The sequence below is a fragment of the Camelus bactrianus genome, chromosome 34 (genome assembly GCF_048773025.1).
Source record: "Camelus bactrianus isolate YW-2024 breed Bactrian camel chromosome 34, ASM4877302v1, whole genome shotgun sequence".
Taxonomy (NCBI): Eukaryota; Metazoa; Chordata; class Mammalia; order Artiodactyla; family Camelidae; genus Camelus; species Camelus bactrianus.
Window position 1 is genome coordinate 9,314,671 of NC_133572.1, and position 26,231 is coordinate 9,340,901.

The 26,231-nt window shown below is 38.6% G+C and overlaps 2 protein-coding genes across 11 annotated transcripts in view; one reads left to right on the forward strand and one right to left on the reverse strand.

The window, feature by feature from the left end:
- The window catches only part of C34H12orf60 (chromosome 34 C12orf60 homolog), a 71,162-nt gene that overhangs the window by 36,298 nt on the left and 8,633 nt on the right, over positions 1-26,231 (forward strand). For 5 of the 10 annotated variants that reach the window (XR_006721840.2, XR_006721842.2, XR_012504053.1 and 2 more), the window contains one exon: positions 22,954-23,031. The exons of 3 other annotated variants lie outside the window; for them this stretch is intronic. The gene's annotated coding sequence lies outside the window, so the exon portion shown is untranslated. Of the gene's footprint in view, positions 1-22,238; positions 22,884-22,953; positions 23,032-26,231 lie in introns of those variants that run through there. 2 more of the 10 variants (XR_012504052.1, XR_834680.3) reach the window with 1 other exon arrangement.
- MGP (matrix Gla protein) lies at positions 18,791-22,205 on the reverse strand. The gene is made up of 4 exons (XM_010946469.3): positions 22,049-22,205; positions 20,616-20,648; positions 19,590-19,665; positions 18,791-19,171 (listed from the first exon to the last, which is right to left on the reverse strand). Exons 1-4 carry the CDS (start codon positions 22,107-22,109, stop codon positions 19,030-19,032), a joined length of 312 nt encoding a protein of 103 aa, XP_010944771.1. The 5' UTR covers positions 22,110-22,205; the 3' UTR covers positions 18,791-19,029.

Sequence of the window (26,231 nt, forward strand, 5' to 3'; positions counted from 1 at the left end):
GGATGATGATGAGGATAAAGAATAACCCATACTACAGCCATTTCCTTCTAGGCTTTATGAATATCTAAAGTCAAATCTACTTCACCAATTTAAAGATTAATTTTCTTTGAAAATCTCCAATCTTCTACTTGAAAAATTAATATTTGAGTCATAATCATAAAATTGGTCTTAGTCTATAAAATTCACCACTCTCTTGTTATGCTGAGAGAACTTCTTTGCTGTTCCCCTGCTCTGAGATATCACACAAATCTTACATTAACTAACAATGAAGGATACAAACGTGTATCCCATTTCACTAATCATTAGTTTTTTGTGTGACCAGAGGGGAAAATGTCTGTCTTCCTTACCCCGAATGTAACAACATATCAAATAACACATATTATTACATCCGTTCCATCTATTCTCAGTGCACTGATGATTGTTTTGAGTAACTTCTGATCTGAGTGGCCAAATCCTGTCTCACCCCCTGCCCCCACCTCTTCTTTTCTGTCACCTGAAGATGCTGTTCTGTTCTTTCAGGTTTCCCTTTCTCGAGTTAGCATTCTGACTCAACTGTTCCTCCCACTATCATCCTGGCCATCTTCCTAAATTCCAGTAAGTCAGTGACTCTTGTGAAATATGGCAACAGGACACCCCACACATGTATCTAATCAGTGGGGCTAAAGGCTTCTTTTATCCTGAACTCTCTCCTTCACTGATGCAGCCTAAGGTGAAGGAGCTCTTTTGGGTAACTATGTCATTCTTTCGACTTGCTGAATTTGCATCTATTAGAAATCGTAAGGTCGTTTGGACACAAACTTCTATTATTAAGTCAGATATCACCAGTCCTATGCAGCTGTATATCTGAAGTCGATTTAGCAAGCTCACTTTTAGAGCTTTGCGTTTATGCATCCTTAGCCCCTTAATTTTAACTTGTCAACGACCACAAATCCTGATTCTGAAGTGTTACAGCAATAACTCTTGGTTTAGTTTCATGGAAAAATTGGAATACCATGCTTCTTTTGTCTTCATCAAAACATTAATTAAAATATTGAAAATAGCACCGGGTTCAGTAGAGATTCCTGGGCATGGCAGTGGGAATTTCCTTTCAGGTTGAAAATGATACATTTTAAAGTTCTCTTTAATTATGCATCAAACAGGTGCTCAACCAGGTTTGGACACATCTAACTCTGCAGATGTCTTAACCAGGGGTCACAGGGATCACAACTTGTCAGTTAAATTCAAAAGATATTTTTGATTTAAGTAATTTTTTAAAAAATATTAAAATACCCTAGGGTAGGTCATGCATTCTCCATTCAGCTATAATCCACATCTTTTACTCCTAGGCTAGTTTAACAATATAATACCTATCTACCTAGACTCTTCCGGGCATTTGCAACCCTATCTCCGTCATTCCACGTAGGGTGAAGAAGCTTAAAGAGAATGCTACCTTCATGCTAAAAATGAGAAAAACACAGAAATCTACAGAACTTCCATATCTGAAGGAGAGCCATCTGCCTCTGGGGACAGGCAGGGAAACCTGTCCGGCTCAAGAGCGTGCAATGATGCAAAGAGAGGTCTCCTCCCACTGGGAAGGGTGGAAACTCTCTCCATGCAGGACTCCTTATAGATCCAAGTCAGGATTTGGCTGCCATGGTGGGGGATGCGGGGCGGGTGGGGGAAGTGGGAGGAGATGGAGGAGGGAGGAGATAGCCCCATCCGGGAGGCCAGCTGCAAGAATCTTTCCTAAGTTGGAGGCTTCTCCTCCCTCCAAGGGGCAGCAGCTGATTGTTGCAGGGGGAGGAGCAAGACTGCGGAGAGCGATAACCCCAACCCCAGGAAGTGCAGGCACACAGGACCCGCTCGGGCGGAACTGAGAGCAGGGCGGACACACTGAGGAAGTCCCTCAGGCTCCTCAGACCCCACGCGAGGCACAGGCTAACAGCAGCCCCCCCTCCGTGGTCTGGGATGCACTGAAGGCTGTTGGAGCGAAACAAAACCTCAGTCCAGCTCAACTAGTGAGTAGGGTGACCTATTCCCAACACTAACGCCCAAAGGAAAAAGACGTGTGTCTATTCAGGGCACGAACACAGCTGACCTCAGTTTTTTCTACACTTAATATCTAGCATTCAGACAAAAGTTATGACACACACACAAAACCAAGAGAAATAATCCATTGCCAAGAGACAAAGCAATCCACAGAGCCAAATTTAGAGATGGTCCAGGTGGTGGAGCTGTTACACAGGAGCTTGCATACAGCTATGATTAGTAGGTTAAAGATGTTCTAAAGGTTTGTCAAATGCTTTCCTAAAATCTAAATATAATACGTGCTGACCCTCTGCATTCAGCTGCCACTTCAGGAGTCTCTCGATGAGGTTGTGTCCCTTTTCTCTTTGAACCTGTTCAGCCTACTTCATTAGAACCTGGTCCATGAAGTTTATTAACCCAGATTTCTTCAGGCTGCTCATCTTGTTTGTTCTGTTAATTCTCTGATTTCCCTCACCACTGGGTACAAGTACTCCTCGAGCATTCTATGTGTAACTTCAAAAAAATTACTGATTTGATTTGATTGTCATCGCTTCTGCTTTTTCTTCTCTTTACCTTCTAAATCATTTGACGTTATTATTTCCTGGTTTCCATATTTTTTATCTTATACCAACATGTTTGGTTAGTTCTCTCTCTGGTTCCAGTTCCTGAAACTTTTCTAGGCTCTTAATCTTTGCTGTAATTTCCCCCCATTTCCTATTACTTTTCCTTATGTATTTTGGAGCTACCACCATGGATCACATCAATGTAACAATTATAGTTCCATCATTTTAATATACTTAATTTGTTCTAGAAGTCAGCATCATTTTATTGTTAAAACTTAGGTTCCATAAGGCTGAGTAGAGAGAGGAATTTTTGTTTTAGATGAGCCTTTTGAACTTCCCAAGTGAGCCCAAGAGATTCCCTAAGGTTCCCATATATTTAGCGGCTACGTGCGTTAGGAGCTAAGTATACCTTTATTTAAATATATACACTCCGGAGAAAATGGGTAGTGTTTTTGGGGCTTGCTGTCTTTGTCTTCTTATCTCAATAATGCAGTTCTATTTAGTATATTGCGATTGTTGTTCTTAAAGGAGATTTTTTTCACTTGGAAATATGATTCTGCTGATTTACCACCTGTTGATAGATTGTGTGCTTTGTGATTTTAATGGATAGAATGACTTTGCTGATTCTTCTCTGTTCTGAACAGTGATGAACAATCTTGTTTTCTTTTTGTGGGGAGGGAAAGGTAATTAGGTTTATTTACTTGATTAAAAAAATTTTTTTATGGAGGTACTAGGGATTGAACCCAGGACTTTGGGCACGCTAAGCACACGTTCTACCACTGAGCTACCCCTCCCCCCTTTTAGTCTGGTTTACCCAGTCATTTCTACTAATAAGTCAAGGCTGTGGGTTTATCATCCTTAGAAAATCATATTACCAGCCTGATTTAACATACAGTTCAAATCACACAAATACTTAAGTAGCATGTTCAGAGTATAGGCTTCATGAAGGCAGGAATCATATCTTTTGTTCACTGCTGTATCCATCACCTATGCTTGTAATAGTGCCTATCACCTGGATAGGCCCTCAATTAATTATTTTTGTTGAATATATGTTTTTTTTTGTATGTGTGAGTGAATCAACCTATGCTTGCCAAATACTATGCTAAGCATTTTATAATTTATTCTCATTTAATCCTCCCGATGGTTTTGTGAGCAGGCAGTGTAGTCCCTTCTTTACGGATGAGCACACTGGCACTCAGGTAGGTAATGTACCTCGCCTAACATAGCTAGGTTAGGGCAAAGCAAATAAAAAGATTCAAACCAGGTCTTCTGACTCCCAGTCAGCGAGTTTTTGTATTAAACTGCACTATATTAGAAAGCTGAAGGTGGCCCTCTGGAACAACAAAACCATCAACATTTATTGAGTACTTTTCTTTAAGCCAGATGTTGGGCCAAGTACTTTATATGTTTAAGCTCACTTAATTCCCCCAACTGCCCTTTTTTGGTAATAGTATTTTCATTAACCCAAGTTTACTAAGGAACTAAGATTTGAAGAAACTTAAAGGAACTTTCAGCCTTCTTCCTCGTTTCTGTTATGTCTTGTTCTCCAGATCCTTTGTTGGGGTGAGGGCAGAAGAGAGATGTTTTGTCCTTACCCTCCTGACTCGAGTTTATGACCCCTTGCACGCTGAATCTTATTTTCCTGAAGTGGTGGTACAAGCTTGTCTTTGCCCTAGCTAGCAGATTTTTCTATGCTTGATTCTTGTCCGTATGAAATACGGTGCCCAGTGGCTCCTTCTCACTCAGCTTACTTCTCTGACCCTCACAGGGTTTGTCAAGTTCACAAACCTTGATGTGCAGTGTTTGGGATTCTCTGATCTAGTCCTGGTGAATTTTGGACGCAGTTTTAACACCCCTTGGCCAGCTCTAGATTCTTGATGTTGAAATTCATTTCTCTTTCAAGTCCTGCATGATCAAAGGACACAGTGTTTAAGAAACAGGCAGATGTGGGCTTCAACTCAGATTCTACTTTTTCTAGTCTGATGAAACTGAGCAAATTACTTACCCTCTCTGAGTCTTAGCTTACACTTTTGGAAAATGGAGTTAATACTGTCCACCTGAAATGGTCACTATTAGGATTGAATGAAAAAAGTTTGTGGGGAGGGACAGTGTCTGTTACATAGGGAGTGCTCATTGCACAGCAGTTTTTACCATAGCTTGCATTACTGTGATTATTACTGTTTAGAGGGAGGTTGGCTGGACCCAAATTGTTGTCTTTACTGTTCTTAGCACTATAGGCTAATTGTCAGATCAGACGAGTCAAAATCATCTACCTGCACAATAATTTCCTGACAAATGGGCCTCCCTTTTCATATATCCATGTTTTCAGTTATACTGAATCAGCTGACTGCTTAATCAAAGACCTTGGGGAGATGGCTGGAAGGAAAAGAGATTTTAAGTATCAGAAGAGAGGCCTTTCGGGTTCTTTTAAAATTTAAATTATATAATTCCTTTAATGTTGCAACAGCTCAACATTTTATTATTGTTCACTTTTCCTTTTGTTTGAAGCCATCATGACTGTTTTAAAGATTATTTTTTTTTATAGAAGGAAATGTATGTACATTTTGCAAATAGATGCTTTGTAATTTCAATAAATGTTTAATGTATTTAATTGTAAAACCATCGATTGATAGACACCATGCCATTGTTCACATGTAGAGAGCATGATAACAGAGATATAACAGGTTTTCTGTACCTGGCGTACAGCTTTATTGCCTAATTAAGTTTTTTTTCCCCTATAATTTTAAAAATATGCCTTTAAATGTTGGTTCAGGAGGGAAGATCTCTGTGTAAAACCCTAATTGCTGTCAAGGAAAACACAATTTTCCGGCCAACTTAATATAACCACACAGTTCTACATTCATGTGAGGTGTGTACAGAAGCAGCTCTGTACTGTAACACTGAGAAGGAAAGTTTTGGTCAAGCTGGTGCCTCTGGATTTTGACTGTAGTTACATAAACATTGACATTTTTGTGACTAATGGCCAGGAAAACAGCTACTCACAGCAAAAGTTCAGGGTTAGTGTTGTTCACTTACTGGCCCAACAGAACTCAGTTTACCATCTAATTCTTTCAGTGATTTGAACTGGGAGGTTTCAGAGGCAACTGGGGAAAAAGATGTGGGCAACTAAGCTCATGATCTTCTGTACCAATTCCCTTGTGCCTGATCATCGTGAAATTAAATAAGGCTAAGATTACGATCTGTAGCTAGGGACACACCTGAAAAGGCAGTTGTCTGTGGAAAGAATGAATACATTGACTTTCATGTACCGAGTTATACAAGACTGACCACAGATTATTTCTTGATGGGAGATTTTTGATTGGCGTGTGGTTAAAGGGGTTGGCACAGGGTCACCCTTTGTGTAGAAGTGAGGGGTGGTGGTGTAAGGAAGTGCAAACAAAAGGGAAATGAGAGACATTAAAGAAAAACAAAACTGTGTTAGGATTTGGCCTTGGGTCAGTCCTTTGTACGGTAAGTCTTTCATTCTCAGATTTAGGTTTAAAGTATCAAAATTATTAGAAAACACAGAGATTTGTGAATTAGTATATTTTCAAACTTCTGTACATAGCACAGAGGAAACATATTTTAAAGATTAGTGTTAGAAATTTTTTAAAAAAGCAAGTGATTTATGAACTGCTAAAAAGTAGTTGACTAGTGTATATTTTTAAATTTTCTATATCTAGAAGTGTGAAATAGTGTATATAAAAATACCTAACGTGGGTCAAGCATTCTTTTTATGCGTGTTTTTCCCCGTCATATACACATTTGCACTCAGCAGTTTAGAAATTCTCATTATCCAATTTAATCCTTATAATAGGACATGAAGTAGGTAGATCAGACATTGTTAGCCTTTTTTCCCAGCTGTGTGTCAAATCGGCTAAGTGGCCTTGTCAAGTTACTCGTAGCTAGTCTATGTTCGGTCTAGCCATAAGGACATACACTCTGCACTGTTTTTAATCTCAGATTCATTTCTGCTACATCACACGGACCATAGCAAAATAGAATGTGTAATTCATGTTTTTACTAGTTTAATTACATTTAAGATTGTGAGACATGAGATGCTTAGAGAGTAATAGAAATCCGTTCCTTCCTTGTCAGACTCTTAACTGTCACCTGCATTTTGCCACATTTAATTCACAACCTAGGGCTATGGTTATAATGAGACCTAAAGGGTTAAACCAGTCATCTAAAAAGTAAAACACAAGCTCCAAAGTATGCCTACTTCACAGACATGTTATCTGTGCTTATAAACAGTCAGGATGTCAATGCCAAATCAAGATACAAATGCCAAATAGTGGTTAATTGTATTTCTCTGACCATGCACCAGTCTGACAGCTCAACTGTAACCGTCTCCTTATTTGCCCATCTTCACGTGCTCATTCTGTCAGTCCTGGAGCACCTTCCATCCTTCAGTCATTTTTTGGATCTTCTATGTATAATCCTCTCTCTTTTCTGAACAAAATGAGGGCTAACAGTTGGTTTTATGAGGAAAGTATTCATATATCTCTCCCTTTTGAAAGTAGCTAAAAATCATAAAATATTAAGGTTTGAAGGGTCATCTGGTCTGACAGTCCACTTTAGGAATCTCCCTTTTCTTTGTCCCTGTCAAGTCCTATGTTTAGACATACCCCATGAAGAGAAGCTTACTCCACAGCCCTTTTCAAATTTGAACCTGTCCTTTAGATTTTGAATTCATTGGAAAAAAAATTTTCTCCCTGTCTTTTTTTCACACTTTGTCAGTCCTACCCTTAGGATAACATAGAAGTCTTTTCTGTTTCCTAGATCTTTGCATGTCTGTACTTAGATGTCATACATACCTTCTCTGCTTTGAACAAAATAGCAGTCACTTCTTCAAACACTGGTCATATAGCACGAAGTCCCTTTTTTTTTTTCGTGTTTGTTCTCCTCCAGACATAGTGCTTCTGATTTCCAGAGCTCATCTCTGGGCTGTAAAACAGAGCCATAAAATGAGCCAGGATAAAGACAGGCATTCAGATTTAAGGGACATATATATCTGAGTTTTCTAAAGGGGAGTGGTGAGTTGCTTGAGATTTTGGCATGAACAGAGGTCAAACAAAGGACTTTTAATTCTGGCACTCTTTGGTTCTAAATGACTGGAATAGAAGAGGGCATTAAGACGGATACTGAAAATAAATCCCAATTAAACTTAGAGAGGTACAGAGTGGTATGAGAATTCTTGGAAACCTAGAGTCTTATAAATATAGGTACTGGAGAAACTGCAGTATACATAGGACTAATTCTAGAGCTTGAATATCTAAATACCTAGTTTATCCATCAAGATCTTATTTAGCCTCTACAAGTAATATGTGTTTGTTTTTAATATGAAGGTGATAAATCATGTCATTGTTTAAAATTCTAAGGCATACCAGGCAGGCACAAACCTGAATTATGACTTTGAAGCTTTTTAACTGCAACATTTAGAAACCCAGCTCAGCTTGTGGAAAACCATGGGTATATTTTGGTTTGGCTTGAAGCCTTCTTTTCATCTTCCAGGTCACTGAGTGCAAAGGAAAAAAAAAAAAAAAAAAAAAAAAACAACCCAACACTGTAAATATTTTTGAAATACAGATTTATTTTCCCCTCTTGCAAAACTAAATTGAATTATTTGATTTTGTCCAGGAGATCTAGTTTGTTCTAAGACAGGAGAGCAACAATCCTGAAAAAATGTTTTTCAGACTGATTTCAAACATGAGACTCTGTGATTCTCAAGGAAGTCTTATCAGAAACTGAAAGATGACAAAAGAGCTTTTCATTCGCAACGCTTTTTCCAGCATTAGGGCTGGGCCTCCTCTTTCCATACTGTTGAAAGTTTGGTCAGTATGCAAACACTGCCCATCCCTAGTTTTGCCTTTGCAAAAAAGACTCTCAAAACTTCCCACCTGTAGTGGATAAAAGAATATCTAGGTATTAAAAATCGAGTTCCAGTGTTGGTTTTGCTTTTATCTTACATGTTACTTTAACCTAGTGAATTTTTATTTTTTCACCCCTCTTGATCATGGATAATAATTCCTACAATCCACAGATGCTGTTAGTACCAATGGAAATAATGTGTGTATGTGGAAACACTTAAAATAAATCTGTTCATGAAAATGGAAAAGTAGTATCATCCATCCAGGGCTCCTAGGGTGGTGGTAAGGACAGAGCTTTTGTAGAGAACATCCTAACTTGTACCAGTCTTGTCAGTCTTGGAGGACTGGTGGGTTTGGCACAGTCTAGCTGTCTGAGGGAGAATGGAGATGGTGGCTTTGGCAGGTAGATGACATAGGTCCCCTTCCTGGCTTAGAACAGAATAAGCAAATGGAAAAACAAACAAACAAACAAACAAAAAAAACCAAAAACCCCAGCTCTCAGCTTCCCCCAGGGGAGGACAAGTCTTGATACATGTACCCAGTGTCTCATCTTCTCTGGGCCTACTGGGGAACTGGCATCTGTTTTGTCAGTTTTGGAGCTCTGATGGGTCTAGCCACTGAGGAAGATTGGAAATGGTGGTGTGGACTGTTAACAGCGATAAGATGTTTTATGTAAGACAAATATCATATAATATCATTTATATGTGGGATCTAAAAAATGATACAGATGAACTTATTAACAAAACAGAAATAGGCTCACAGACATAGAAAACAAATTTATGGTTACCAAAGGGGGAAGGTGGGAGAGGGATAAATTAGGAATATGGGATTAACAGATGCACACTGCTGTATATGAAATAGATGAACAACAGGGACCTATGTTCAATATCTTATAATAACCTATAATGGAAAAGAATCTGAAAAAGAATATATATATAAAATATATAAGAAAAAAATATAAAACTGAATCACTTTGCTGTATACCTGAAACTAACACAACATTGTATATCAACTATATACATCAATAAAAAAACTTAATGTACAGACTTTCACAAGCGAACAAAGAAACAAAAAGACCAAATGATGTTTGGGAAACTAGATATCCACATACATAAGAATGAAATTGGATCCTTATATTACACTTTATACAAATATTAGCTCAAAATGGGTTAAAGTCTTAAACACAAGACTTAAAATTATAAAGCTCCTAGAAGAAAACACAGAGGAAAAGCTTCATGACATTGGTCTTGGCAATGATTTCATGGATATGATACCAGAACACAGGTACCCAAAACAAAAAATAGACAATTGTGACATCAAACTAAGAAGCTTCTGTACAACAAAGGAAAAAATCAACATAGTGAAAAGGCTACCAAGGGAATGCCAGAAAATACTCACAATTCATATGTCTGATAAGATATTAGTATCCAAAATATGTAAGGAATACCTAGAACTCAAGAGCAAATAAGTAAGTAAATAACCTGATTTTTTAAAAAATGGACAAAGGTTTTTAATAGATATTTCAAATGAAAAGAAACTGATACTAATCATTAGGGAAATGCAAATCTAAAGCACACAGAGATATCACCTTATAACTGTCAGGATGGTAATTATCAGAAAGACAAGAGAGAAGTGTTGGTGAGGTTGTGGAGAAACTGAAATCCTTGCACAGTGTTGGTGGGAATACAAAATATTGCAGCTGCTATAAAAACAGTATGGCAGTTCCTCAAAAAATTAAATATAAAACCATCATATGATCTAGCAATCCAACTTCTAGATGCAAAAGAATTGAAACCAAAATATTGAAGAGATCATTGTACACCCACATTCATTGCAGTGCTATTCAAAATAGCGAAGATGTGGAAACAAGCAACATGTCCATTGACAGATGAATGGATAAAGAAAATGTGGTATACAATGGAATATTATTCAACTTTAAAAAAGGAGGAAATTCTACAATATGCAATGACGTGGATGAATCTTGTGACATTATGCTAAGTGAAATCAGTCACAGGAAGAAAAATACTGAATTATTATATGAGGTATCTAAGATAGTCAAATTTTTAGGATTGAAAAGTGGATGGTGATTGTCAGGGGTTGGGTGGCAGGATGAAGAATTACTAATCAAGGGGTAGGACATAAAGTTTCAGTTAAGTATGATAAATAAGCTCTAGAGATCTGCTGTACATCATTGCACCTATAGTGAACAATAATGTATGGTACTCTTAAAATAATCAAGAGGGTGGATCTGTTGTTAGGTTGCTTACTACAATAAAATAAAGTAATAAAAAAGAAATCATATAACTTTGCTGTCTTAGAATCATGGCAAATGGAACATGTGGCATTGGGTCATTTTTCGCATTGATGTGGAAAGAAAATTTCACTTGGTAAGTGAAATAAACTGTTCCTGAGAGTTGTGAGCTCCTGGTCACCATGCCCTTCTCAGGTCATGGCTGAGATACAAAGTTAGCATGCTCATGAAAAAAATGAGTTTATTTTACGTATAAATGGAGTTTGTGTTTCTATTTGCTTTAAAAAAAAAAGGAAAGAAAAAAATGCTTGGGAGTATGAAGGTGTCTGAGCAACACATCAAATGTGAAAGTTTGAAAAAAAAGTAAGTGAAATGGTAGAATATATTTATTCTGCTTTATTTTAGAGAGAAGAATTAAGGCCAAAATGTTTAAATTGATTCAGTATTTTAAAAAAAGTTTCTTTCCTAACATTTAATTATTCAAAACTGAAATAGTACATCATGTGACCTAGAGAATTTCGTAACACTAAGAAGTGCAGACTGAACGGCCACCTGCTACTGTATGTCCATATCGTATGGCATAGAGCAGGTATGTGGTAACTATTTGTTAAGTGTTAATTACATAGTAGCCATGCTATAGAAGGAAAGAGTGAGAGGTTGGGCTTGACTAGTAATTCTCTTCTTTTTTGATTGAAGTATAGTTGATTTACAATGTTGTGTTAGTTTCTGGTGTACAGCACATTGATTCAGTTATACATATATATATATATATATCCTTCCCATATTCTTTATCATTATAGGTTATTACAAGATATTCAGTATAGTTTCCTGTGCTAAACAGTAAGACCTTGTTGTTTCTCTATTTTATATACAGTTGTAGTAATTCTAAAATTGGCCGTGCAAGATGTTGATCGATGCCCTTTGCAAAGAATGCTCTATTGTCAAATTATCTTGTGAACTCCTGTGTTAAATAGACTCAGATTCCTTTATTGATGGGCCACACAGAGGGCTTAATACATTAAATCATATGTATATAGATGTCTCCAAAATGAGATATATAAAGACAATAGAACTTATTTGGGCATAAAACAACTTTTGTCAAGATGCTGACTGCAACATTGTTCCCTAAGTACACGTTCGGGAAACTCGTTCTAAATTTGCTCCATTTTTTTCTTCCAACTCTTAATTCTGTCTTATGTTTTCGAATAGATGGGTGCTGTTTGTCCATATGCTTCTACTAAGCTTTGTAGTTCAAGCCGCCTTTCCTTGATACAGAGCCTGTTACATAGAAATGTATTTATCAGTTCAGTGAAACATTTATCTCCTCTTTCTCAGCTCTGAACTGCCTTCTTTGGTATACTTTCATGTTTGAGTACTAATTCACTCATATGAATATGTCACAGCATTTGTGATTTTCTTTAAATACTTCTATGATACAAAATTGCTATCCTTTAGAAACCTTTCCAAGATTCCTTGTAAGAAGAAAACTTCTCTCTCAGGATGTTTAAACACATGCATCCAAGTGCATGCAGATTATTTTCCTGCTTTATTACAGGTTTGTTGTCAAAAGGAGTGGTCATTACCCTTAGATGAAACGGGTAGAGATGAATTTTGTATATTTCTTTCTCCAAAGTAAAGGAGTCAGAGTGTTTCTAGGCAAACACCATAAAAATCTCCTGTATTAACTGAGAAAAGGACACATTTCTTAAACAGTATTTTCAAAGCTTAACCTCATGTTTTAACAACCCCGGATGACTTATGTTCCTGGCTTTCTTGTTTATTGGTTAGCTTTCAATGCCTGAATTCAGAAAAATGAGAGATGGAAAAAAAACCCCAGTAGGTCACCCAGTTCATTTTTCTAAAGAAATTCACAGATAAACCTCATAATGTAGTGTCTAGCGTAGCATCAGCTTACTTGAGGATAGTTGGTGGGGGAGGGGGATTACATTTTAAAGTGAGAAAAATTGGGGCCAATTTCAATCCTAGGATGTTTAGAGTCCACCAAGAGGTTTCCATAACCTACTTCTGCTTTATATGTGTGCATGTATGCACGTGTGTGGTGTATGTGTGTACACATACATTCATAAACTGAGCAGTTGGGCCATGACATATTCTGACTTAACATTGATGTGGCAGGAGAAGGGAAGATAAGAAAGAAGTAATCACAAGACTGACAAATGCCAGTGTTAGGGGATAGGGGCTGGGTCTTTTTGCCCTTGTATTGACCAGTTTTTGGATATGAGATGTTTCTGGAAGGGGCAAGCTGCTCTCTTCAGCTAAGGGCAATTTTAGGAGACTCAGCTAGCTGAATGCCATCAGCTGCCAGCATGAGGGACCGAGTGCCTCAGTCCTGAAAAAGGGATCTGGGCAAAGCACCGTAGCATCAATCACAGCCTGCCCTCGCACTGTTACATCCTCTTGCTTCATACACTTTGTTCCAGGAACAGCTTCTCCAGGATTCTGGTTGGTCCCTTCTCCAGGAAAAAAATTACAGCACATAGGTTCTAGTCACACTTTTCCTGGGTGCTGTGGTTGTTCTGTAGAAATGTAGTTCCCAGTTTCAGTGTGACAGCTCTCTCTTCTGTCCCAACTCTGTAATTTGTCCTTTGGTATGTTCATATGTTCGAAGTCTAGTTTGCTAGAGCAAGTTCGTATTCTCATGGAGGTTAGTGTAGGGAGGGCTACAGCCCTGGGCTGCTGCAGCTGGTTGCAAGGCCACTGGGAGTGCCATCGCATCCGTCTTTAACTCCCCATTCTAGACTCCCTCCCGCAGTTAGCGCATCTGGTGGTCTAGGTGTGTAAGTTGGTAAGTGAAACAGATGCTCATTCCTGAGAGCTGTGAGCTGGTCACCATGACCTTCTCAGACTGTGGCTTGTGTGGTTCATTTACCATCACAATTGGGCTGAGAAATATCAGGATATAGTCCAACAAATTACTCAGGTAGCAAATGCGTTCTTCCCCTCTTAGATTCAGAAGCCCTTTCTTATCCTGACAAACACACTCACTCACCCCCTTTAGGAAATTACTCCTTTACTTGCTAGCTGGTCTCTTATCATGAAGAGCCTCAAGTGACTCGGGAGCAGCTAGAGCTTAAATGGGGCTTTCTCAGCATCCCTGGAGAAATTGTTCTGTCTATATGAACCAGGATTTCCAAGCCCACAGGTATTAGAATCCTAAGGATAGAAAATATAAATTCCTCATGTGGGTTACAAAATATGATAAATAGAGCCACTCCTCCTTCTGTACCTTCATTCTCAGACCCGTGTATTATTCTTATTGGAGACATACCACTATGTTGTAATTGGTAATTTGGGGTGTTTAACACCTCTTGGATAAAGGTGCCCATTCTTAAAGGGAAAGCACAGTGGATTAATATGCTCTGTTCTGAGTTAGCATCACTTGCCAGGAATTCTTACTGGGCGAGGAGGCATGGCAGAAAGTATATCTGGTGATAGTCAGAGAAGTAATAATATCTCGGTTCCAGAGAATGAGTTTAGGATAGAATTTACTCTCATTAGAGTTCTGTATTATGACAGGGAACTAGGCCAGAAGCAGTAGGGTTGAGGAATTGAAGAAAAGTCTAGTGATGGGTAATCAAGGTGCTCAAGAACTTGGATGTAGAACAACAGATTGTTTGCAGGTTTCTTTTATTGAAAAGGTAACTGTAGGGATGAAAATGGTGCTTGAATCTACTACTACAACTACTATATAAATATATAACTTTAACTCTAATGTGGATTTTCTAATGTGGATATTTTGTTATTACATAAAAGTATGGCTGTAAGAATTCCAAACCCAGTTGAACATGAAAGCTAAGATCATGAATTTTCCTTAAATCAAAATGAACTTCCTTGGCTTAATCTTCTGAAACTGCATGCTATGTCAGTTTAGGATGATATAGCTTGGTGGGGAGAAAGGGAAGAATGGAGTGGATACAAGCTGTCCAGGGCTGTCATTAGTTTTTGAATGTAAGTCCTGCTGGCTTCTTTCAAGGTATAAATGAGAATCCCCAAAGAGGAATTCTCTTGTCATTTCCTACTATCCAGGGTATAGTATATTACAATAATAGTAATAACACAGTAGAAAATAACAGTATAAGTAGCTAACACTTATTATATACTTACTGGATGCTAGGCAGTGTTTTGTGCACTTTACATATATTCACGTATTTAATATTTATAACTCTAAGGTGGGTACTAGAATCATCTTATTGTATAGATAAGAAAACTGAGGCCCAGCAAGATTAATTAATTTAACCAAGAATTTCATAGTTCTATGTGGTAGAGCTGGGAGACCTAGTTTCAAAATCCTTATTCTCAAATACAATGCTAAAATGCTAAATTGCTTTTATGGGATAAAGCAGAGCATTCTGCCTGTGTTTAAACACTCTTCTGTTCCCAGGAGGTACTTCTCCATGAAAGGCCTTACCACAGTCATGAAAGGGTAAGAAAATAGACCTGTGACCTATCACTTCATGTGTCTTAGCTTTGAAAAACTGGTTTATCAAAAAAAAAAAAAAAAAAAGAAATAGAACTGAGACAGTGGACAGATAAAATTTTGACTGAGGTGGAAACTACATTAAAAATAACTTAATTAGATTGAAAAGTATGACTATACACAATGGGAGATTGATACAAATGTATGGACCATTTGTATATAAAAGGTAGTTTAGGGAATTAGATTTTATGAAGTCAGTACAAGTGAATTTCTCAAGAGAATAGAATTACCTGCCTTTGGAATAGTCATTTAATCTTTAAGCTCTCAAATTACTCAATGTAAAATGAGGGGGTTGAATTAGGTTATTGCTGAGTTCCTTGCCAGCTCAGAAACTATGACTCTGGTGTTGTATAATGAATAAAACAAGAGGTCTGGAGCTGGAGGACCTTGGTCCCACAATTTACTATCTGAATGACTGTGATAGATCTGGCTCCTGGGAAACTGACTCTAAGACTTGGAGGTTTGTGTACAGATGGTTTATTGGGGAATTCTTTTTGGTGTAACATAAGAAGGGTGAGGAAAGTAGGAGTAGGCAAAGTGAACTTTTGAACTGTTGTGCAATTGCAATAAATGCCTCAGCCAATTCTATGGGGGAACCTCTGAGGCTTGGGTGACCATTTAAAGTAGTTGTACCTGATAATAGACTTTCAGCCAATAGTGAGTCTCAGGGATGGGTTTACCTTCTCTTTGGAAGCAACTAAAGGAACATACAGTACATATAAAACAATGGTTTTCAAGTCATTGGACTTGAAACAAAAGGTGGTGATCCCTAAAAGTTGGAAAACATGCAAAGTGAGTCCTTTGATTGTTGCAGTTTATTATCGTAAGAAAGTTTCCAGGCCGTTGCTCGGGAAGTGGGGAACCAAGATGGAATCTGGTGGACATTTTGAATTGAGATGGAGTTGAAAGTTCTGGGAGAATATGGTGGTTGTAGTTCACATGACAAAATACTGGAGAGAAGAAAGGATCTCTGGATAACTGTGGAGGGCACCCATCATGTATGCAGCAGAAAACTGATTGGCACATATGTGTGCGGAAATGACTGTCCAAGTGGAATAGAGGGAACAGTGGTTGGCACTAACTCAGGGCTGGGATTTTTGCCTATTCCTACCACCCAATCATGGGACATTGGGTGCAGTATTCAGAAGGTCTCACCTCAGTGTGGGGGAAATAATTGTCCCTAGACTAAATACTATGTTGGTCCTATTTTAAATGCAAAACTTAAAATGGTCATGTTTTTTCCAAGTGATTTAACTGCATCCCAGAACAAAGTTCAAGAATACTTACAGAAATACAGGAATATCCAGCACACAAAAAGGTAAATTTTACAATGTCTGGCATCACATTTAGAAAGTAGGAAAATTATGATCCATAATGAGTAGAATAACCAACCAATCAAAATCAACTTGGAAGTGACATAGATATTGAAATTAGCAGGTAAAAACATTAAAATAGTTATCATAACTGTATTCAAGATATCATCCTTCTAGAGATGAAAACTAAAATGACTGAGATGAAAAATACACTGACTAGGATTAACCGTAAATTATATATTATTGAAGGTAGAGTTAGCAAACTTGTAGACACATGAAAAGAAACTCAACAATGATATGCACAGAGAAAGAACAACTTTTGAAAATGAAAATAATATCAGGGAGCTATGAAGCAACCTCAAGTGACCTAATGTGCCTACCATTTCAGTCTCCAAAAGAGAAATGCAGGGAGGGAGGAAAAATATTTGAAGAAATAATGACTAAAATTTTTCTAAATTTAATGCATTTCAAGAAACTCAATGACCCCCAAAACAAGGAAAATAAGAGAAACCACACCAAGATGCATCATAAACAGTTTAGTCGTAATCAAGGATAAAGAGCAAACCTTAGAAGCAGCCAGGGATAAAAGACACAGCACATACAGAAGTATGAAGAGAAGAGTGTTGACAGACTTTATATCAGAAACAGTGCAAGCTAGAAGACAATGGAACAATATCTAAAAGGAATTAGAAGAAAAACTGTGGCAACATAGGTATCGATATATAGTGAAAATATCTTTCAAATATGAAGGCAAATTTTCAAAACTTAAAAGACTCCAGAAGACCTGTATTATGAGAAATGTTAAAAGAAATCCTTCAAGTAGGAGGAAAATGACACAGACGGAAATATGGGTGTACACAAAAGTAGGAAGGGCACTAGAAATGGGAATTACATGGGTAAATGTGAGATACTTTCGTTTTATCTAAATCTTTTAGAAAATAATTATTTAAAGTAAAAAATAATAAAAAAGAAAGTATTGTGGGATCTATAACATATGTAGATGTAAAATAGTTATCAAACTGTTTAGACACTACACAAAATGAGATCACTGAGGTAGATTTAAATCTATCATCTTGCCATTTGTTTTCAATTTGTCCCTTTTGTTTTTTGGCTCCCCTTTCCCTCTATTTTTTTCTTTCTTTTCGATTACTTGACATTAATGCATAAGAGATGGGAAACAAATAAGGTGAGCTCTATAATTGCCCTGACCTCTTGGAGAGTTTTCAGGCCATGGGATAGAAAATGGAACCCAGGCAGAGCCTTATGCCCTTCCTAATTGCTGCCAATATATCTGATGGCCACATGAATAACATCTCAGTCTGAGGGGCAAACCACTGCATTTACTACGGTATCTTCAGAAAATTAACTCTCTGATTTTCAACTTTACCATCTAATAAATATTACCAATCTTCTGCATTGTTCTAAGATCTAATGAGTTATTGCATGCAAAAGAGCTTAGAAAATTATAAAACACTCAGCATTATATTAATATGATGATGGTTTAAATTATACACCATACATTATTATGATGAATCTAACAGTTTCTGAATTGGCTGATCACTCCCATGCATGACTAATCAGCCTGTTTTCTCAGCTTTCATTGAATACCCTTTGTGAACAGAACATAGTGCCAAAGTTACAGAGAAAAAGGAAATTGCCATTATGGTGGTGCCTGCCCTCAAAGAGTTTATTGTAATGTTAGACAAGCAAATGTGTGTGTGTGTGTGTGTGTGTGTGTGTAAACTTTAGTCAAAACGGTTTTAATAATATCATTGCACATGACTCTTGACGTACATTCTTGAAGGTCTGGATACTGCCCTGAGTAGTGTGAATGGGAACTGGATGGATTTAACCATCAGTGATTTCATAAAGTATCTGAATCTTAAGCCAGATTTTGAAGGAGTAGAAAGATACTGCACCAAAGAGATAAAGGCAGTGGGCCTACCAGAAGGAATGACTGTAGAGGTGGGCATGCACCCATTCTCCCAGCGGAGAAGAACAAGGTCTGAATTGGGATTGGGAAGCCCTGGGCTCTGTTCCTAACCACCATCTATAACATTTGAAAATTCTGGAAAACACATACTGGGAAGGAATCTTTTACTGATTCCAAGGTAGAGAGAGAAAAGACAAATTATGGCTAGGTGGGTGTCTTCTAAATTTTGTTCTTCTTATGCACTTAGGCTTCTAATCAACATTAGAACATGATTAGCAGAATTTCCTATTCTGGGCTAGGTGGGCCATGATTGAAATACCTCAGCATTTTCGCAGAATAAATTAGATTCAAAAAATGAAAGTATCCAACTAGAAGTTTATTATGTAATAATCACACAACTTTACTCCCCTTCGACATTCACTTCACTGCACTTTTCATTACTTATCCATCTGGGGGCAGTAAAGAGGGGTGCAGCCAGACAAGAACACTGAATAAACAAGCAATTTGTATATGTCTATATAGTTCAGTGATGCTATTGCGAAGGAATACAAAACCAGGCACCATGCTCTGGAAAGAAAGAGACTTTCCCCCGTCTCATTTGCCCCCTGGGCGCTGCTGGAAATAGCGATTGTAGGCAGCGTTGTATCCATAGACCATGGCATAGCGTTCGCAAAGTCTGTAGTCATCACAGGCTTCCCGGTTGAGCTCATAGGTAGGCTTGCTGCGTTCTCGGATTCTGGAAAGTGGGGGAAAAAAAAAAGGCTCAAACTGAGACGCATAAAGAAAGTGGAGAAATAAGAAAAAGGAAAATATAAAAAAAAGAAAGAATACAGAAATACCATATAGAGATCCCATTCATCCCCCAATCTGAAGAGATATTTGAAAAACAGGAAGGAAAGGTGGATGTCGGGGAATTTTTTTTTTTTTGTTAATGAAAGTGGAATTTTTTTCTGTCCCCTTCCCCTTCTCCCTCCCTCTCTTTCTGGGCCTTTTACAAAATAGCCTTCTAGAAATTCGGTGGTCTTCTGTACATTGTTTTAAAATTCTTTGATTTTGGTATACAGTTAGAAATAATACATAAGATGGGGGAAAAAAAAGCCTGATTCTCACTTCACTGGGAAAAACGACCTCCTCTGTCCAGTTTTGTCACTCACCTCTCTTGGACTTTCGCTCTCCATCTCTGCTGCGGGGATATGAAGGTATTAGCGTTCCTCCTGTTAATGAAGGGACCTTGAAACAGAAAGTAAATAAAAGTGCAGTTTTAGAGAAAGAGTCATCGAAAGTACTTCCATGAATATTCCCAAACACAAAAATAGTTGAAGGCTCATCCATTCATGCATTTCATGTAACTAGAGATCTGCAAAAATCGAAGAGGGAGCTAAAGCATATTTCATAGACTGCCCGATCGAAAGAAATGGACAACCCACACGTGGATCTCAGAGATTTGTTACAGGGGCCCTGGTAGTTTGGGCTTGTTGATTTTGCTTTTGGGAGATCACTTTGCCTTTCTTTTCTTTTCTTCTCTCTTTTTTTTTTTTAACATTTTTTTATTGAGTTGTAGTCATTTTACGATGTTGTGTCAAATTCCAGTGTTGCCTTTCTTGATTTTGGTATTCCTACCCAAGTGTGTTTATCATTCCTGTGAGGAGGAATTCTCTCTGTCCTAAGGACTTGTGAAGTACAGTTTAGATCTCCAGTAAATGAACAGTTTAAGCATCATAAAAATCATGAACATTAAAGATGAGAGTGGTATGTTATTTCTCCCCATGCTCAGTCTTTGTAAGTTCAGATATGCAGTAGCATCCAACATGATGCTGACGCCTGTGGTCTCCCATCCGGCCTCCAATTCCGTACTTTGTCATTTGTCATTACTCCTCATTTTCCACTTGTGTGGTTGATGTGGTGCTAACCTAAAATTTCCAAATGAGATTCTATGGCTCCCAAGTATGTTGAAAGCAGTTTAAATACCATCTTACACTACTTGAAGCTTAAAAATAGCTCCTTTGACCATTGTTATAGTCATTAGATTTTTTTCAATTTACTTTAGTTTTTCAAAAGAGACCCTCTTTTCCCTCCCTACATATAATGGTAGTTATATGTACTACCATTCTGTCTATTTAAGAATTGGGAGAGCAATTTAATACATGAGATTTAAATAAAGAAGTCAAATATTCACTTACCGATTTCATAGGATTCCAAGCTTTCATAAGATTCTGGAATTTAAAAAAAGGATTCATTTATTGTTACTTTTCGCATACCACAATAGTCTAAATATAGGGAAAGTAGGGGAGGGAGGGAAGAGTAAATTTAGCTGTGTGGTTGTTACAAACTTCAGGCGTTTAGGATTTGTGAGTTGTTTTTCTAGCTCTGTCCTTGCTGGGGTATCTCTACACTTTAGTTTTTCCGGTGTTGGAGGAGCTGGTGGCCAGGGTCTTAGCTTAAATTTCCCAAGGGCTATGAAGTTCTTTAGTCTTGTGAAATAAGACAGTTTAAGCACTGCACACAAGTCTCCAGAGAGCCTTTCTTGATTAATTTGGGACCTGTCTGAGAGCAGGCTCAAGGAGGGGACAAAGGATCTAGACAACAGGCAAGTTTCTCCAAGACAGGCTGGGCAGACAGCTCGGCTGTGCTTTACCAAGACAGGTTTCTAAGAGGTTCTGGAAGCCTCTTAAGAACCTGTGTTAAATTGACAGCCACAGAAACCGCTGGCTCCAGCTGACATCTCACCCTGGGCACCACGCCAGTTCAGAGAAGGAACTGTGATGATGCCAAAGCAGAAGTTTTCTTTTTTCTACTGTTCTCCTGAGTGTGGCAGGTAAATCTGGTCATGACCAGCTCATGTTTGTAAGCAAGTGAACGTGCTTGAAAAGTTAATAAAGGAGGTGAAGAAAACAAAGTCTCTGACACAGAAAATTTGTGAGTAGTTTCAAGAGTAAGAATTTCAACAGACAGATGGCTCAAGAACACCTAGAATATCTGCATAGTTGAAGCATAAGACTGAATGCATCAGATTTCCTTTCATAACCTTTGAACAGACACAGGTATTTTTAATACAGAGAAACCAGGCAAAGTTTATCTTTTAACAAGAGAAAGTATGAAATTGATTTTTCTCTGAGGTTCTTTAAATGTAAAATTTTGTTTTTAAATTCATTCACTGAAGAAATGTCGTAAGTTTGTGAGATTGTCCTGTTTCTAAAGAGGACCACACTTAACACTTTATGTGAAAACTGATTTTCTTAAAGCTGAGTGATTCAACCAATACCCTTAACCAGCTGTTACTAAAGTCTAAATAAACATCCTTAAAAAACAAGAGCTCAAGGGCCAGGAAGTTAATATCTTCTTTCTAAAACAGCAGTTTCCAGGAGTAGAGTGACATCCCATAGAAAGAACTTGCCTGTTAGGTTACCGATGGGAGTCTGCATATTGAGAGTATTAAAGAGACTTGATGGAACAGGTCAGTGTCCAAAGGGCTTGGGAAATGTTAAAAGAATGATACTCTTAAGATTATAATAGAGAAAGAGGGAAGCAGAGGAGGAGAGAGAGGACAAATCCAAGTAAACTGAAGTCAGAGGCAGAAAAGGAAGAAACAGAAATGGCAGGAGAAAGTTCTCACCATAACACAGAGCTGCCACGGCCAAGGCGGCCAGGATGGAGAGAAGGAGCAGGCTCTTCATGGTCTCTCCGGGTCCTGTGGGTCACTCTCACCGTCTCTTGCAGCAGCAGTGGAGAGAGAGGCTCCTACAGGCTGTTGGAGAAAGGCTGTGGAGTTTTTATAAGAATCAGAGCAGCTGAAAGGGGAGGAACCAGTGGGAGGGGGGCCGGAGAAGGTGGGGACTAGTTGGCACTCAACTAGCACTGGGACTTTTCCCAAATATTCATTCCTTCCAGATATTATCTGCTCCGGGTGAGCAGTTTTCCCTCACTCCTGGACCTGACTGTGCTCCGACAGGATGCTGCCCTGGTACAGAGGTTGTGGCCACCTTGTGTTTTGGCCAGACCTGGGCAAAAGTCCACGGAGAAGGGAGTTGCCGCAAACACGTGTTTGCCTTTCTAATTCCTTCTCTGGTCTGCCTTCCTGGCCCTGACTTTGGGTCTTTCAGGTTTGGTCCATAGACAGAGCCATAGTGTTCTGTTCACTCCCCTGATGGATGGACCAGGGGTTCTGAGGCAGAAAGGACTTCACTTTCTATGCTGTTTCTAATTTAGAATTATTTTCCCAGTAGGGCTGAATTCATCAGTCCTAGACCAGTTGGGTGTTCTGCTGGTGACATACTCCTTTTGCATTTTTCCAAGTACCCGGCAGGACAGAGATGGCCAGTGACTCCCTGAGTTCTGTTTCATCAATTGGCTCCCTAGCAGCTTGCCCATCCGGTTTTGTGACTTGAGTCCAAACCCGCGCCCTAATGCTTTCTCAGGCTTGGGTATCACTGATCTAAAGTACAGCAAGGGTAAGAGCGCTCCATCTTACTTTTTCTGAAGGCATTGTCTTGATAATGAACTAATTCAATATGCTTTTAGTGAGTGGCAGATGAGAAGCAAGGGACCATGCTGGGTGCTGTGGGGAAGGTAGAGACAAAAAGACGCGTCCCTAAGGAGGTAAGTAAGAACTGCTTACTGTTCACTTTGCTTTTTAGCTGTTGTGTATCCTCCAATACAGATTTTCACAAGCATCCACCTCCACATCATCAGTACCAGAAGTGCTGTTTCTTTTCTTATAGGAGGAAGATCTCAATTTGGTGCCTCTGGTAAACTTGCAGGCAGAGCTCTTTTTAAAAACCTCTTGGACAATCAGAAAACCTTTTCTATCAGGTGTGTCTGTTGCCTGGGTACCCAAGAGTTTCCTTCACAGACAAATAGACTTGTGTCACGGAGCAGCAGATTGTAGGAGAGCTCAAGCTGCAGGACCTCTAACTTGGGCTGGAACAGCCAGAGGGCTGGGTTGGAGGTGGGTGGGGATACTGTCAATAAAGATTTATTTCAAGGAGCTGTGATGAACAACTAGATGGAACAACTCCTGCCTCATTCCTTTTTGTCTTATTGGGATGGACTTTCCCTCCCAAGCCCGACCCTGTGAAGGTTTTTATAAATACTAAAGGATTTCCTGTTAAAGGGAATAGCTCAGTTGTAATCCCAAGGATTACTGAGTTGTGAGGGACCAATAAAATTTAGGTTTATCTCTCCAGATTTTTTCATATTAAAAGATATATACTTTGGGATGAAATCTTAAAGAAGACCTCAGAAAGAGGATAATGTATGCTCATCCCTGATATATTCAACCATCACAATTTCTACTCACACGATTGGTGGTTATCTCCCTCTTTAAGTCACAAACTGGATCTCATTGTTGGCTTCTGTGGCCTTTTTCAGGATAAATCATCCAAATCATTATATTTGAAAAAGCCAGTTTACTATGTGGCATGGTTTGAGGGGAACAAGCTAGTTACGGGTGGTTCCTACAGCATTTAAGTGTACTCAACCTAGTCACTAACCCCCAGTCATTATGATTTGAAACAAGTTTAGTTCCATTGTTTCACCCTGAAATGAGTAGGCTAGTCACCTCCCACCCGAACCCCATCTCCTGAATTAAAGAGACTTCTCTCTTCACCAGTACTTTAGCTCGGTCGTTTCTGGCAGATTCCAGAAGTCCCCTCTTCTCCCAAGGTCAGATGGCAACTGTGCTGTCAGCCTTCTGATATCACAATTGTTTATGTTTACATTCTCCAAATGCAAACTTGAAAATCTTACTTCTCTTTCCGACTTAAGCTTCACCTTTCTCTCGTTTTAAACAGTGCTCCTGCTGGGTTTCCTAAACTTTTAAGCATCTCTCTTTATTGTCTTGCTTTTTGTAAGGCTAACACTTTCTGTTGGAAACTGTCTCTCACAAGTCACTCACTTTTCCACTGTTTCCATCTATTCCTGGATTCTCCTAGGCTCAATCCCATTTATATATGATTCCTAAAGATTATTAACATGCATGAGAATTCAGAGCTCTTCTTTTTCTCTCCTCCCATATCACTCCTGGTTTTTGACAATTTTGTATGTGCCAACTCCAGCCATGTGTATTTTTGGAGAGGATTTGGACTAATTCAAAAGACCAAGATTGACTCATCAGAGAGAAGGGAGAGAGAAAAAAGTGGAGGTAGAAAAAAAGTGGAGGGAGAGAAATGAGAAGAGGTTTGTGGACTTGGTTCTTTGGATGGAGGAGTTTTAGGCTGAGACTGTAGAGAGAAAAGCTTTGAGGCAGCTGTGAGACATGAGATGTTGAAAATGAGACATGGGAAAAGACAAAGTAAGAATTGCTTTGGTTACAATTAGTATTGCTTGAGATTGCAAAAGACTGAGAATTTTTCAAAAATGTTGAAATTTTTTTAACTCATGTTGTCTGCTAGTTTGTATTTTCTTAATTTGGACATCTTGTAAAGATTAGATCACATGAAACTTGAACTTATATTTGAATTTTAGATCGTTGTGAAAAAATTTATGTAGATATTTCCCCCTAACTAAAGAGAAGTATTCATTAGTGAAGAGAATATTTAAAGACACTCCCAGAAGTGACAACAAAGATATGAGAGAGACAGTGATATGATTGGCAGTTTTTTGAGATTGCAAAGGAATTTCCTCATGCTAGATTTACAGTGTGGTATAATCCAGGCAACAGAAGCCATAGAGCAATACAAGATCTCTTGTGGCACCTGCCCTCAGGAGGAAAAGAGAAGCAAGGCCATGCCTTCCAGAGCCAAAAGTAGCCTCATGGTTTTAGTCATTCTTCCATCCATCCATCCATCCATCAATCCATCTTACAAATGTATTGATCATCTACTATGTGCCGACTCTTAAGCTGGAAATATAGTCAAGAAAAATGCAGATATGGACCCTACTCTCATGAATAGAGTGTGTTCTTAAATCACAGATTTAATCAGTGGCTCTTCTTCTTTAAAACATTTGTTTAGGCAACCAGCTGGCTCCAGAGAAGACCAAGTGATATGCTTCTTCATTGGACTGACCTTTTGGAGGGCACCCAGGGATATCTGTTTGCAGAATATTGCATTATACACTGATGACAAGATCAGAATTCAGGGAGAGAATGGAGGAGGGAGAAGGTTGGTAGAGCTGCCAGGAATTACTGTGGGGAGAAGCTTCTCAGAAAAGTATGTGCTTGAGCATCCACCAAAAGAGTTATCCCTTTTCTGCAGTATTTCTGTGACTAAATTAATGGTTCAGTAGTAATAAAGTTACTATAGTTCCCCACCAATCCTACATCTTCCTTTCTCTGTCCTTTCTTATCTTTTCTCTTTTTCAGACTGCTAGACATTTTGTCTTTTTGAGAAATTTTCTTGGCTCCAGTCAGATTTTTTTTTTTCTGCTCCATGAGATTCAGCTTTAAACACAGAATGTTGGTTTTATGAGTTCATATTATTATTTTACTGGCAGCACTAAAACCCTTATTCTTGCCAGTAAAGGAAAAAGGCAAAGAAGAGAAGGGTTAGGAAGCAGCAGTCCTAAAAGTAAAAACAGAAATCATTTTCTAGGACATCAAAGGTCAATGAATTGAGAGAAATCTAGCCAATATCATGGGACAGTGCCAACCTCTTAGTTCTGTGCTTTTAAGGGAAGTCCCTTGAATGGATTCTACATCTCAGATTTATTAATGGGCATAGCTTCCCATGCATCCAATCCCTCATTCCTTTTCTTACTTGTCTTAGCTGAACCAAGTGAAAATCAGTGTTTTTCAAACTCAAGTGTGGCAGGAACAAGTAGGGAAGCCTGGACACAAACTTCTGGGGAAAGGTGAAGTC